Source organism: Pseudonaja textilis, chromosome 2, assembly GCF_049901715.1.
Source record: "Pseudonaja textilis isolate UNSWEBS1 chromosome 2, rPseTex1.2, whole genome shotgun sequence".
In the NCBI taxonomy this organism is placed as follows: domain Eukaryota; kingdom Metazoa; phylum Chordata; class Lepidosauria; order Squamata; family Elapidae; genus Pseudonaja; species Pseudonaja textilis.
This window is the reverse complement of record NC_141991.1, coordinates 193973709-193988116: the sequence shown is the minus strand read 5'-3', so window position 1 is coordinate 193988116 and position 14408 is coordinate 193973709. Positions and strand designations below refer to the sequence as shown.

The following is a 14408-nucleotide window of genomic DNA, read 5'->3' as shown; positions in this document are numbered from 1 at the left end:
GTCACTCAGGCACTTAAGATAAAAATATCATCCTCTCTGACAACAAATATGAAACTGAAGGGTAAATAATGTAAGATTTTCTGCTCTTCTATGGCACTTCCAAATCCAGTGTCTCCATCTGATATCAGGGTGGGTTACATGGTTACAATCATGATCACTACTTATTTTACCCTTGGCAAAGCCATGTTGGTCTAAGGAAGAACTATAATGAAGTTTCAAAGCATTTAAAAATATTTATTCATACTGAATCTTTCTCTGAAGATACTTTTGGTTTGTAGGCTTTTTTTTACATCGCACATGAGTTCAGAAACATATCTGTCCTGAAATGAAATACTTTAAAGGTGAAAAGAAACAGGAAAGTTAAGAGCATATGGTGGAAAGAGTCATTATCATCTTGTTACAGACACAACCACAAATATCTTCCAAATTACAATGGAATAATGAGTATCTCCAGGTAAATTTCTTCCACATTAAGTGGACAACCTGTACAAACAGAAGATTATAAACCATGGTCCTCCGTGAATGAATTGTAGTATAAATACATGAAGACTGAGTTCAGCTGGTCCTAATATTATATACTCAGGTGTGTTTCAATGCACCTCCCATTATTGCAGCCAGGAACACTTTGGGAAAAATGATTTACTGTGACCTCTATGTTGTAACCTACAGATATAACAAAGGGCAGAAATGGATTGGCTTATTGCATCTCTCTTAAGTCAGATGCTGGATTCCTTCGTAGCAAAAACTTCGACCAGACATTCAGGTGAAAAAGAAGACAGCTGGTGAAAATAGTACAGATAAACTAACAGAATTCTGCATGTGTTCAGTTGGACAAATGCCATATTTCCTGGCTTATTACTTAATAAAGCCATAAAGCAAGACAACTGAGGATATCTTACTTAGTTTTCCCACCATTTAAAATTCAGGACTTGGACACACACAAGCACATCTATCTATCTATCTATACATACATACATACATACATACATACATACATACATACATACACACAGACAGAGGGCAGAGATTCTGTGAAATAAGGGACAAGAAGATGAACCATTGGGAAAATATCTCACATATACAAATTAGAGAGAAAGAGAAGGCTCAGCTTCTTTTCATCTCCAAAATTATTATTATGGATGCCAGGTTTGATGATCAAATTCTCCCTACAGTTTTTTCATTGTTGAAGACAGAATTAGGCCTCCTTTTATCCTCCAGATCCAATTGTATTGACAAGACTCCTAGAACAGTCTGGGTCCAACTTTGGCAACATTAAGATCTGTGGACTTCAGTTCCCAGAATTCCATAGCTAGCTGACTAATTCTGAGAGTTGAAGTCCAACGGATCCTAAAGTTGCCAAGGTTGGCCATCAAGGTAAAATGGCTGCATTTTAGCTGATCAAACAATCTTCCTTTCCCTTTCTCTCTCTTCCCTCAAGATTATTCCCTCCCTGTCTCATCTGTTGCTAAACAACTTTTTTTTTGTGCCATGCGAATGAACTTACAGTAATTGCAATCACAGCCAGTTCTCAAGGGAAACATTAAAGGAGTTATTTAATTTTAGGTCCCTGGCCCAAGTTTTTACATAACCTGCCATTAGGAGTTCTAGCACAAAGTACATCAACTTAATGAGAGACAACCTATAAATATATATGGAGGGAGAAGAGAGAGATAAGGGGTGATATGAAAATGTTATGTGGAGAATCCAAGTTCCTGAGATGTTTTCCTCCATAAAATAGCCCAAAACATGTCCTTTTATTTCCCATCCACCCCAAAAGGCTGACATCTCTAAATGCTATATCTGTTATTTAAAAGGTGATGCCTATTTTTACATAGCCCTCTTCTAGACAAATAATTTAAAAAGCAATTAGGGAATTTATAGCCTTAATGGGGGAGAGCTTTTTTTTTATAAGGAATGTCTTCCCATACTTAAATTATAGTAGCACATATTGTGATAAAAAAATATTTTATCATAGCAGAGGAAAAGAATGTGAGAAAGATGAAAAGAAGAAGCTATTGATTTTCAAGGCAAAATTAAGGCAATTCAATCAGAGTCTTCATCATCAAGATAGTCTTCTGCATTGCTTAATGTTCGCAATATGTCTATAAAAAAACAAGAAACAAATATAAAATTGTCAGTTTTGAGCTAGACTGATGTTTTAGAAAGTATCTTCCTTTATTGCAATTTCTGGTTAAGCTAAGTTTCTCACATTTCAAATATAACTCTATATTCTTAAACTAATTATATTTCAAGCATTCTCTCTCATCATTGCTTGTTTTTACTACTTTAGTTGAGGATTATGTTATATGTTTTTATATATTTTATAAGCTTTTCTATATGTTTTGATATTGTATTCTGGGTTTTTTTTAATCTTGTTTTTAATTGCAAGCCATTCAGAATTATGTACTTGAGATGGGTAGCTATATAAAATAAATGAATGAATGAATGAATGAATGAATGAATGAATGAATGAATTGGCATTAAGTCGATCAAGGCTTTTACAGGTTATACATTTTTTCTTCCCCAGAGCCTGGTATTTTTGAGGGAAAAAATAAAGATAAACTACTCCTGTATTCAAAGAACAGCCACTAACCCAGCCATATCTCCTTGGCAATGGCTGTAGCACACAATCACAATCACCCACACCAGTCAAAAGTCTACATTTTGGGGAGTGGTGTATCATCACTTGCTTTCTCCAATCCTGCTGGATGTCCCATGAACCTCTGTGCTGTGATATTATTAACATTCTGTTGTTATCTTGTTGGCCCTTTTCCCATTGTCCAGGAAAATATCAGTTATATCCACCCGTGTTTGGAAATTGGACTCTGTGCTTCAGGATTTAGTAGTAAGGGATGTAACGGAGAGGCTTCTCATTATCTCCAGGTCTTTTTGGGTAGACAATGGATTGGATGGGGTTTAGAAATTGCCTAACATTGCCTAGTTCACTGATTTGGGGATTTATATGATGAGCTTGACTGAGGGAAGGTAATTTAAATCCCATTTAAATATCAGTGTCTTTTGGGACAAGACTAGTTATTTTCTATTCCATTACTGACTGGAATTGGGTATTGCCATGACATGCTAACCCTAGTTAAAAGTAGAAATTGTTTGGTGTATCTTCTCTTGGGGTAGCCACCTGTCTACTGAAGCCTTTGGTTGCTCGGACCAGTCCAATTGTCCTGGGAGAATATATGCAAAAAAGTTATGTCTTACCTTGCCCTTGTTTCTTTTTAAGCAAGGAAGCACAGGCAGCATTGGTAGCCATGTCCAAAGCCAGTTTTTTCTCATTGTTTCTTAAGTCTGTTCTGGCACCTTGATGAAAACAAAATACAGGACAACAATGCCCTAAGTTTGAACAGAGAAATAAAATTCCTCTCACCTTACTTCCTTTCTAAAAACTGAACTAGCTTCCTGTCAAATTTGAGGTACATAGAAATGAAAAGGTATTTATAAAATGAGACCTCTCTAGATCAATAAAGAAGCATGACTGAAAATATTTTTACTGTTTAACTTTAGTTCAGACTCGGGCTGGGTGTCATTGTGAGGACAGAGGTTGTATTTTAAAATACAAATTTCTTGGTAAACAGAGACATTTAACCCAAAATTTGGGTTATATTCAGAAATACAGTACCTTTTCCTAGCAAAATTTCTACAATATCTTCATAACCTTTCCATGCAGCAGCATGCAGAGCTGTGTCTCCCAGTTTATTCTGTAAAAGGAGAACAAAAGTAACCTTAAAGGAAAAAGGAAATTAACTGTTATGTGTATCTCTATACTACAGTTTGTATGGCCAAAATGATGGCCAAGAAAGTTGCACTGTATTCATTTGTTTTTAATGTTTATTCAATAAAATTTATATTTAAAAAAATAAAATAAAATAAAATAAATAACCTTAAAGGTTGGAAAGGATCCGTTTTGATCATTTCAACTGCAACCTGCTACATTACTGCAAAGCAATTCTTGAAAGCCACTCAGTGTGTCATTCCCTACCTGTTGGTTTAGTTCTATCTTTGGCTGTGTCAATAACACTTCCACGATGTCTACACCAAATGAAGAAAAAAAAAATTGGAAAACTTCATGAGAAATTAGGAAAGCCAAGACTTTGAATTAATCAGCAAAAAGGCTCACTTTTTCATTGTTAGATTTGGGGAAATTAACTGGAAAAGACTCCAATAATAACTGAACTCACTAACTCAATAAACGAAACATCTAGGAAAATTACCCTTTGGTTTAATTAAGGTATAATATATGTTTTTAAAGAAAAGAGTAAGAAAGTCAAATTGTGCTTTCCCATCCAATATGTGAACAACATTTTTCATTTCACTAAATTTTGCAATCCGGTCAAAACAGACACCTAAAATTTGTGGATATATTTCACATTAAATCAATCTGTCTGTCTCTCTGTCTCTCCCACCTACCCTCCCTCCCTCCTCTCTCTCTCTCTCACACACACACACTTTCTCTTTCCCTCTCAATCACTCTTTCTCTCCATTCCCCCTCTTTTCCTCTCTATGGTAAAACGAAAATTCTAAGCATAGAAAATGGCATGCGATAGTGAATATAGAAATAAATTTGTAAGAGATAAAAATACATATGCAAGTAGAATATGGATGCAAACTGTTTTTGCAAAGTGAGGGACAAGATTGGTTTTAATGTTGAAAACAATTAGGCTCAGAAATTGAAAATAATTTCTCTACCTTTGTGTCCACCATGAGATGCCCAGTACAAGGCAGTGCTTCCAGCTTTATCCAAGCCATTGACACCAACTTTGTTATCCAAACATTCTCTCAACCAGCTCAAGTTTCCTGAAAAATAAGAAAATATGTATTAAATATTAAATATAACATATCTAAAAATTAGCAGAAAACCAGTTGGAACTATCAACAGGGAATTACTTAATGGCAAAACAAAGTTGCCATTGAGGACAGAATTCACAAGACAACTTCTGTATCTTCCAACAGATGAAATAGACTGAGGTAAGAAACTGATCTATTCCAAAGCATTACAGTATTAATCAACTTCTCTACAAATGTATCTGGAAATAAGTTTCTTGGAGTTTGTTCTAAATAAAACTGATGCATTGGCACTTTCAAATTAATTCCACTCATAAAACTTTAAATGAATTTTAAATGCAATACCTAATATAGTCCTTGTTTTGTTTCACTAGTTTATTTTTATTAGGTATCTGTGTGTTCATGCTAAAAAACCTATTAAGGCAAATTCTATTATGTCACATCAGTTGCCAAATCAATTCATTAAAATAATGAATTATTCAATATTATACATTATCAGAATAGCACTTGTTTCAATCAATATGTTTATAAATATAGAAAAATAAAACTGAGTAAAATAAAGCCAGAGAATATATTCCCCTAACCTTTGACTATAGTAGGCCAAAGACATCCCTGGAATGGATACTTGTATCAACCAACCAAAGCTGCATTGCACCACTGCAACAAAAGAATCTCCCCTTTTGTAGGTACATCATGATGTCATGTGTATGTACAAGAGGAGTGGAATATGAGTTTTGATACATGACACTGGTTTTTGACCATTTAGATAAAAGCCTTCAATCCTGGACCTATTTCCAGATGCTGATGAAAGAAGTTACACTCCCACACATCTGGACAGCATCGGGTTGTACAAAGGTACATCATAAACATGGGGCCAAAAATACAGAAATAACAAAAGAGTGGGAGGGAGATTGCATATTTTTCTTTTGAACAGAGGAAAGGATTAAAATAAGTCAGCTAACCCAATCTCTCTCCCACTTCTCACATCAAACACTTCTCATTCTCATACTATCTGCCATAAAGGTAAAGATAAAGGTTTCCCCTGTCTAGTTATGTCCAATTCTAGGGGTGTTGCTCATCTCTGTTTCCTAGTTGAAGGAGCCATGGTTATCTGAAAATGCTTCTATGGTCGTATGGCCAGCATGGCGATATGCCGAGGCGCACAGAATGGCGTTACCTTCTCACTGAAGTAGTACCTACTTATCTACTTGCAGTTGCATGCTTTTGAATTGCTAGGCTTTGGAGGGGCTGGGGAAGGAATGGGAATTCATCCCATCAGGTGGTACTTGGGTGTCTTGAGCTGCCAATCTTCTGGTTGACAACCCCAGCATCATTACAGCATAAATTATAAGGGAACTCAGCCCCACTCTAAAGCAGATGGAGAAGAAAGAAGCAAAAAACTGGTGTTCTGCAAAAACCAGCAGAATGTGTGCTTTTAACAAACCCCAACAAATTGATCTGTTTCAGCCTAGAAATCAGATGAAGTCCTTTGTCAATATTGACCCTATACCTACCTCTCTTGGCAGCTTCATGTAATGGATTGTCAATGGATTCTGCTTGTTCAGCCACTAAAACAAAAGAAAAAAAATACATGCCAATGTAGCCATTTGTATTAATCTGTCTCTTAATGGGCTGAAGATAATAGCACTAATATATTTAAAGTCCATCAATAAACTTGAAACTTCTACCATCATGCCCTAAAGCTCTACTGAATTTGGATATCTTTAATGGAGTTCCTTGTAAGCAAAAACTATTTACTTAAATGAGAAAAAAATGAACTATACCTGCAGTAGAACTGCACACTCTGATATTTGAAAAACCTGGGAAGGTCCAACCCAGAACCTTGGGTACATAATAACATGTTCAGTGCATACAGAAAATGCTGATCTGTAGCTTATTGATTTATCTAAGAACACACAATTTGCTATGACAAATTAAAAAGATGAACACATATACACAATTGTACTGTTCTCTCTAAATATTCTGGGATACAGTTAAAATTGTTATTTGATTAAAAAAACCCAATGATTGCAGCCTAGAAATTGCTAATGACTGCAATAAAAGTGAATCCATTTGTATTCAAAACAGGGATATGGAGTTTCCTTTGAACTAATGGTCTATGTCAGGGCTCCCCAACCTTGGCAATTTTAAGACCCATGGACTTCAACTCCCAGAATTCTCTAGCCAGACTTGCAGTTTTTGAGTGTTGTTCCAGGAATTCTTAAAAAGGAAAATGAAGAAAGCTGGGAAAAATATCAAATTTGATTTGATTTAATTCACATTTACTTTAAATTCACTTTATAATATGATTTCTTTATCCTTCATCATTTGAGAATATCCCTTTTTTGACACCTTTGCACTGCATTTGGATAACAATTTTGGGATTTTGTAGGGTTGATATCCAAGGCTTTGGGGCTTCATTTAGTCTTCTCTTGTTCCTACAATAGGCATTTAACTAAAATACTATGATAATAAGAACAAAAAAATAACAGAAGTGTGAGATTCAATTCAACTATGGTTCACAATTTGGAAAATAAGTCCCATGTTTTGAGTATTTATTTTTACACCTCAAAAGGATGAGAGTAGTTCTAGCTATTGAACTCAGAAATGGGATTTAAAGCATGAAGTTTATGCATATCCTATGGGAATCTGCACAGGAGGGATTGATATGGTGTTTTACACACTCTGCCCTTTTGTAGCAAAATAAAAAATAAAATATTTTTTTTGATAGCAGACAAGAACACTACAAAATGCAGAAGCCTTCGTCCTTGCTCTATCTCTTGCTAAATTTTAATATGACACAAAATTGAGTAGGACAGCTGAAATTGCAGAAGACATTCAAAACTATCTACTGGTAGAGGGATTAGAGAAATGGGCTGGAAAATGATTTTGAATTTTAACAAGACCCAAATGCTAAATTCTTCATATAAGTACATAGGCATAATTTATGGGACACTGATTTATTAATGATTGGTGATAGATAGATAGATAGATAGATAGATAGATAGATAGATAGATAGATAGATAGATAGATAGATATAGATATAGATATAGATATAGATATAGATATAGATATAGATATAGATATAGATATAGATATAGATATAGATATAGATGATATAGATATTTGGAACAAGAGTTCATTTCAAGACGAATATGAGTCAGCAGGGTAATATAACTGCTTAGAACAGGGGTCTCCAACCTTGGCAACGTTAAGACTCGTGGACTTCAACTCCCAGAATTCCTCAGCCAGCTTAGCTGGCTTTGGGAGTTGAAGTCCACAAGTCTTAAAGTTGCCAAGGTTGGAGATCCCTGGCTTAAAAGGCAAATGCATGTTCAGATTATATCAAATAGAATTTCTAAATGGAAGGAAATCACTTCTTTCACATGGTTTGCATTGGTCAGACCACAAATGAGTACTGCATGCAATTCACTGAACTATACTTCAACAAAATTTTAGAGCAAGAATCTTCAAATTTGGCAAGTTTAAGACTTGTGGACTTCAACTCCCAGAATTCCTGAGCTAACATGACTGGAAGAGGAATTCTGGGAATTGAAGTCCACAAGTCTTAAAGCTGTCAAGTTTGAAGACCCCTGTTTTAGAGAAACCAGAAGGGCCAACAGACCATAAGAATGACCCCAGGGTTAGAAACCTGAGTTTTGTGAGGTGAGACTGAGACTAGTGTGTATGTTTAGCTTTTGAAATAAGACAACTGAAGTGGAGATGTTATAACAGTTTTTAGATACCTAAAGGATTGCCATACAGAAAGCTTTCAAGATCTAGAGTGCTGGTAATAATAGGCCTTACTTTACTGAGTTCCTAAAATTAAGAGCAATTTGATTTTTGAAGGTTAAAGCATTTCAAGTAACAATCCTCAGACTGTTTCTAGTAAGAAACAATATCATATTATAATTTAATGCTTGTATGAGTTAAGTAGCATAGCAGCAGCTACATCCTTTACTCAAACTTGCTTAGTTACGATAGTTTCAATAGTCAAATCAACAACGAGAGCTTGGATACTGTGAATGGCACAATACAGTCATTCTTGAAGCAGCTCTTCATAATCTGTCCAGGCTTGTTTCTGAATATCCTTTGAATCTAGGAGATGGTTTGTAGCTACTGAAGATAAGAGAAATATGAGTATCTTTGCACCATAAGCAGAATTTATCATCTAACATTTGGATCCCAGCCAAAGAATTCAATGGGCTGTGAATAGTCCAGGAATCTTGATTTCTCAGAAATTCTCACTCAGAGCTATAGACTACCAGGCCTCTTTTAAGAATCACTGTTAACTTGTTCAGAGCTTAAGCATGTATACACAGCCATCCTGGACAGGTAATCAAAATGTCCCTATATTTAACTTTCCAACAGTTTCCCTTTCTGGTCAGTAAATCCTAACTTTTAACATTGCACAGGACACCCTTAACAAGACTTCGAAATTATAGCAGTATTTCTATAATGTCAAGGGTGCTATGATAAAATGGTAACTACAATCAGAAAACAAATTTTCTAAAAGATAAATTGTTAAACTAAAAAAAATTCAATAATCTAAAATCAAGGGAGAAGTTAAACAAAGCAAGGACCAAGAAACTTGGCCAACAGAATATAACGTATTGCTCAGAATCCCAGTTTTAATTCTACTCACAGATGTACCTGAAAAAGGGCATTATTATTCTTATGGTTGGTCACATAGTTAGCCAGATGTTTAGACTGAATTTTGCACTTTTATTCACCTATTGGATCCTTCCCAAGGACCTGGTATAGGCAGGTGTTGTTTCATGGTGTTAAAGGACCATTATTTTTATTTTGCTTCACAACTATCTCTCGGAACACAATTCACGAAATTACCATAGTTACTGGGGATTAGTCCAGTTCTTCCTTTACAGGTTCCTTTCCACCAGTTTGTGTCACTCTGGAGAAAAAAGAAATCAGTGCTGAAAAAGGCAACTAGGAGTTCAATGGTAACTTTATTCTCTTAAGGACAGAGTGGGTTAGTGCAGGGGTCTCCAACCTTAGCAACTTTAAGACCTGTGAATTTCAAGCAAGGCTGGCTGAGGAATTCTGGGAGTTGAAGTCCACAAGTCTTAAAGTTGCCAAGGTTAGGGACCTCTGGTTTAGTGGCTTTATTTATCAACTCACCATATCAGAAATGTAGATGATGTCTCCTTCTTCAAAATACAGTTCATCTGGCTGGAGCAATAAATACATTGCATTAGTTAAAGAATTGACTTAAACTACATGACCTTTTTTCATTGACAACTCCAATTCCAATCCTTGCATCCCAAGTCAAAAAAATTGCAATTGTGCATCCTAGTACACACGGTTAAGAGACTCGGTGGCTTGTATGATTTAGCCCTGTCCTTTCAGAGGACAATATCCCCGCAATCCATCTGCTGGTTAGTAAGTCCTCTTTGGGTTTTTTCCTGGAAAGAAATTGTGCAAAAGGACTTGAGATTCCATTTATCTCCCTGTCAGCAGGATTTCCACGGAAAACTAAATAGAACCAAATTATATGGGGGTGGAGGGGACGGACAAGCCAGCAAATAAAATACTGAGTTCCAAAAAAGCTTAGATGTGGTGGGGAAAGGGTCGGGGGGAATCACCCAATTGTTGGACACAGGTCCATTCTAAAATGTTATCATTCCTCCCTCCCAGTTACAAGACAGATTTGATCGAATTATATAATAACAGAGTTGGAGTGGAGTGCTGAAGTCTTCTAGCCCAAACCCTTGCTCAACCAGGAGATCCTATTCCATTTCAGACAAATGGTTGTCCAATCTGTTCTTAAAAAATTTCCAGTGATGGAGCACCCAACCCATTCCACTGGTTAATTGATTCCATTGTCAGGAAATTTCTCCTTATTTCTGGGTTGGTTCTCTTCTTGATCAGTTTCCGTCCATCTTCTCCTGCCTTCAGGTGCTTTGGAGAATGGATTGACCTCTCCCCCTTTTTTGAGGCAGCACCTTAGAAATTGGAATATTACTAGAACACCACTCCTAGGTCTTCTTTTCATTAAGCCTAGAGTGGTGTTATTTTATTTTATTAATTTTTAATTGCTAAATTTCACATGAACTCATAGCAATGTACGCTAACAATAGAAAATAATTGTAAAAACTACTTTGCCCTTTGATTCCAAGTGTGCACGCCCACATCCACTCAATGCCTATACACCCAAACCAATCCCATGTTTTCAGAAACACACATATGCTCACATATCCCACAAATTGAGGCAAGATATATATTGTATTCATATTGTAATCACTGTCCTTCCACTTGGGATACAGCAACAAATTGAGAATACTGTTGTCTCTTGCTGCCATCTACTGATTACTGATGGAAAAATACAGTACAACAGGAGAGTAAAACTGCATATGAATCAAATTGAAATAGCAAATGCTCCTTATTTTTATTGATCTATTGATGCTGAAAAATAGCTATGTCATTGTGTTGAAGGTGGAACCAAGTACAAGAATGAATGTTGATGATGTGGATTTTGCTGCACAGCTAAGAGCAACCATCGGAAGAAGCTAATGTAAAATACTAGTACCACTTTATACTACACTGGTTAAGACCATACTTGGAATACTCCATCCAGTTTGGGTCATTACAATACAAAAAAGGTGTTGAAACTCTAGAAAAAGTGCAGAGAAGAGCAACAAAGATGATTAGGGAACTGGAGTAAAAACTTACAATGAACGTTGGCTGTGTCTAATCTAACAAAGGACTAGGGATGACATGATAGCAGTCTTCCAATATTTGAGGAGCTGTCACAGAGAAGAGGAGTCAACCTATTCTCCAAAGCTTCTGAGGGCAGGACCAGAACTAATGGATGGAAGCTTATTAAAGAGAGATCCAACTTAGAATTAAGGAGAAATTTCCTGACACTGGAATCAATTAATCAAGGGAATGGGTTGCCTCAGAAGTTGTAGGTGCTCCATCACTGGAGGTTTTTAAGAAGAGATTGAACAGACATAGGGACTCCTACTTGAGCAAGAGATTGGATTAGAAAACTTCCAAGATCCTTTCCAACTCAGTTATTCCAGAGCAGGGATTCATAACTAAAGGACTGAACATCTGCACTGCTGTTGTAATCAGAATAAGAGGCCACAGACCTGTGTCATGTGCTGTCAGTCTGAAACACTCATATCTCTCTGAGGGAAAACATTTTGAGAGTTGGGCTGCCAAGAACATTCTCAGTCTGCCTTTGAGCCATCCCCAGCTATTCTTTCACCATCCCTCTCTTCACCGTCATTCTCATACAGCCAGTAACAAACCCCAAAGCAGTCATATAATGAGATCACAGAAGTGGCTAATGGCTCTCCAACACTATTTGCGATCTGCTGCGGTTTAGCTGCATCTGTGAGTCTCTTGAATTATAGATACACAGGAAAGGGATTTATAGGGGCCAGCGAGGTTCTGTGTTTCCCTAGACTAGGAGCTAGGTTCCCTGGTTTTGTGGTGAGACAGAGGTGAAAAATGCTGATTGGTTTTGCAGTTCTCCCTCAGGAACTTGGACAAAATAAAGAGGATCTGCATGCAAATGCCAAATTACTGAATCAGAAGTATTGTAAGGAGTAAAAATAAAGGCAGTGTAGAAGTATGGTTTTGAGCATACGTGTGATTTTTTAAAAATGTACTGGTTCCTCCTAAGTATGTGAAAAGGGAAAATAAAAGAGAGCATGGGGCAGAATAATTTAATGGTCAATGAGATAGGAAATAACCCAAATCAGGAGTGTCAAACTGAAGGCCGGTGGGCTAAATCCGGCCTGTGAGATATTTAGTTCTGGTCCACAGGTCCACCCTAGAAACAGTGAAGGAATGACCCAAGGTGCTTCTGCAGTGAAAACAGAGGTTGGGAGGGATGCATGTGACCTTCCCCAGGCTCCATTTTCACTGACAGAACGCTGGAGCAGGCTGTTGCAGCCGAAAAGGGAGCCCGGAGGACAATGGATCCCCCCAAGTGCCCCCCGACATGAGTGACACCAAACTGGTCATGCCCCCGGCTTCCTCGAGGTCAAACACAACCCTGATGCAGCCCTCAATGAAATTGAATTTGAAACCCCTGACCCAAATGATCTTATTTACAAATTTACTTGAAACTGGGACCTTACTGAGCAGTTTATTATTCAACATTAGCTATCTTATTTCTACGCTAACCTAAACATTTAGCGAAAGTTTAATGGAGAACTGGTAAAATGCAGGATCCTACAAGGTTTGAGCTGAACTGAAGTAACTATATCTTTCCAAATAGCTCATTGATTCAGTTTATTTGAATAGATTTCGGTGCGTTCGGGTTTGTGGGTGTGTATTTTAGGGAAGTAAAATAGAAAAAAAATGAAGTGGGAGTTTACATTTTAATGTACCAGTGGTATAGCATAAATACAGGAAACTGGCAGAAATCCAGAAAGGGATATAATACAAAGGCTGTAGCCTTCAATAGAAGGTAATGGCTGGGCTTTATCTCAGATCCTGACTTAGGGATCTCAAATAAAACCCATTTATTGCCTTCTATTGAAAGCTATAGCCTTTCCATTATATCCCTTTCTAAATTTCTGGTTGCAGAAAAGACTTGAGGGTAGGCTAATGCACATACAGACAATGTAATGAAGAAATGGTGTAGGGTCTCCTGATCGGGAGGGAGGTTGGACTAGATGACCTACAAGGTCCCTTCCAACTCTGCTTATCTGTTATCTATTAAATGGGGCAAGATCACTTGCTCAGCTTAAAGCTTAATGGAAGTGTTATAAGTTTACCTTAAACTTATTTGGAAAAATAGCCTTCATTCACAATCATAACTAGAAATTCTGCCCATTTTATTATTGCAAAAGAATAAAATAAAATCTTTTTCGGGTGAAACCTGACACCCAGAATCAGCATGGATACTTTTGTCAGAGTTATCTATCAGAGAAAGCAGCAGGGAAAAATAATAAAATTGTGCTGTCAAGCTGCAAACTTTGCTCCTTTTGTATGGGTGTTGTGATGTCACACACCAATACGGAAGGGGCAGACCTTTTGTTGCAATGCCCGTTTTGTAATTTGGATAAAATGGTCAAATGCTTTGCTTCAGCCCTGGTAGTATTGAGAGGCTCCCATCCAAGTACTAACCAAGACTAAACCTAGTTATCCTCCAATCACAGACAATATCAGCTAAATGATGGCTCTGCTTAGATGAAATGATGAAATAACAGCTAAGAGAATATTATCTCTACAATTTACCCAAGGCACAACAAAGGCTCAGAAAGTGTGCACAAGACAGTGTAATAAAAGATACAAACATCTTACAAGCAAGAGTTGCATCTTTCATCCCAATACTTTTATTTGATCGATCGGAGCAAACAAGCGGAAGCCTAAACAAATCTCTTCCTGGTCTCCCTAAAGTGCAACAAAAGTAAGCGATGAGGCTTAGATTCTTTTATAATCCTCTAAATTCCAGATTTCTAAATGTCACAGGTTAAGCTCAATGACACAGAGGAAAGACAGACATTGGGAAAAACAAGATCCAAGACATGATGTAACTCAGCACAACAGCAGACTAGTAATTTCTGTCAGGTTACAGAAATGGATTGATTTAAAACATTAGCATACCATTCACCATTACAAAATCTCAGCGAGG

The 14408-nt window shown here is 36.9% G+C and overlaps 1 protein-coding gene across 1 annotated transcript in view; it reads right to left on the bottom strand.

Moving 5' to 3' along the window:
• Nucleotides 1-213: 213 nt before the first annotated feature.
• OSTF1 (osteoclast stimulating factor 1) overlaps nucleotides 214-14408 on the bottom strand; it is a 30008-nt gene continuing 15813 nt past the window's right edge. The window contains exons 3-10 of the mRNA XM_026703819.2: nucleotides 9935-9985; nucleotides 9644-9707; nucleotides 6309-6362; nucleotides 4699-4806; nucleotides 3992-4041; nucleotides 3632-3710; nucleotides 3214-3312; nucleotides 214-2102 (exon numbers count right to left, since the gene is read on the bottom strand). Coding sequence (XP_026559604.1) covers nucleotides 2044-2102; nucleotides 3214-3312; nucleotides 3632-3710; nucleotides 3992-4041; nucleotides 4699-4806; nucleotides 6309-6362; nucleotides 9644-9707; nucleotides 9935-9985 — 564 coding nt within the window. The 3' untranslated portion in view covers nucleotides 214-2043. The remainder of the gene's footprint in view (nucleotides 2103-3213; nucleotides 3313-3631; nucleotides 3711-3991; nucleotides 4042-4698; nucleotides 4807-6308; nucleotides 6363-9643; nucleotides 9708-9934; nucleotides 9986-14408) is intronic.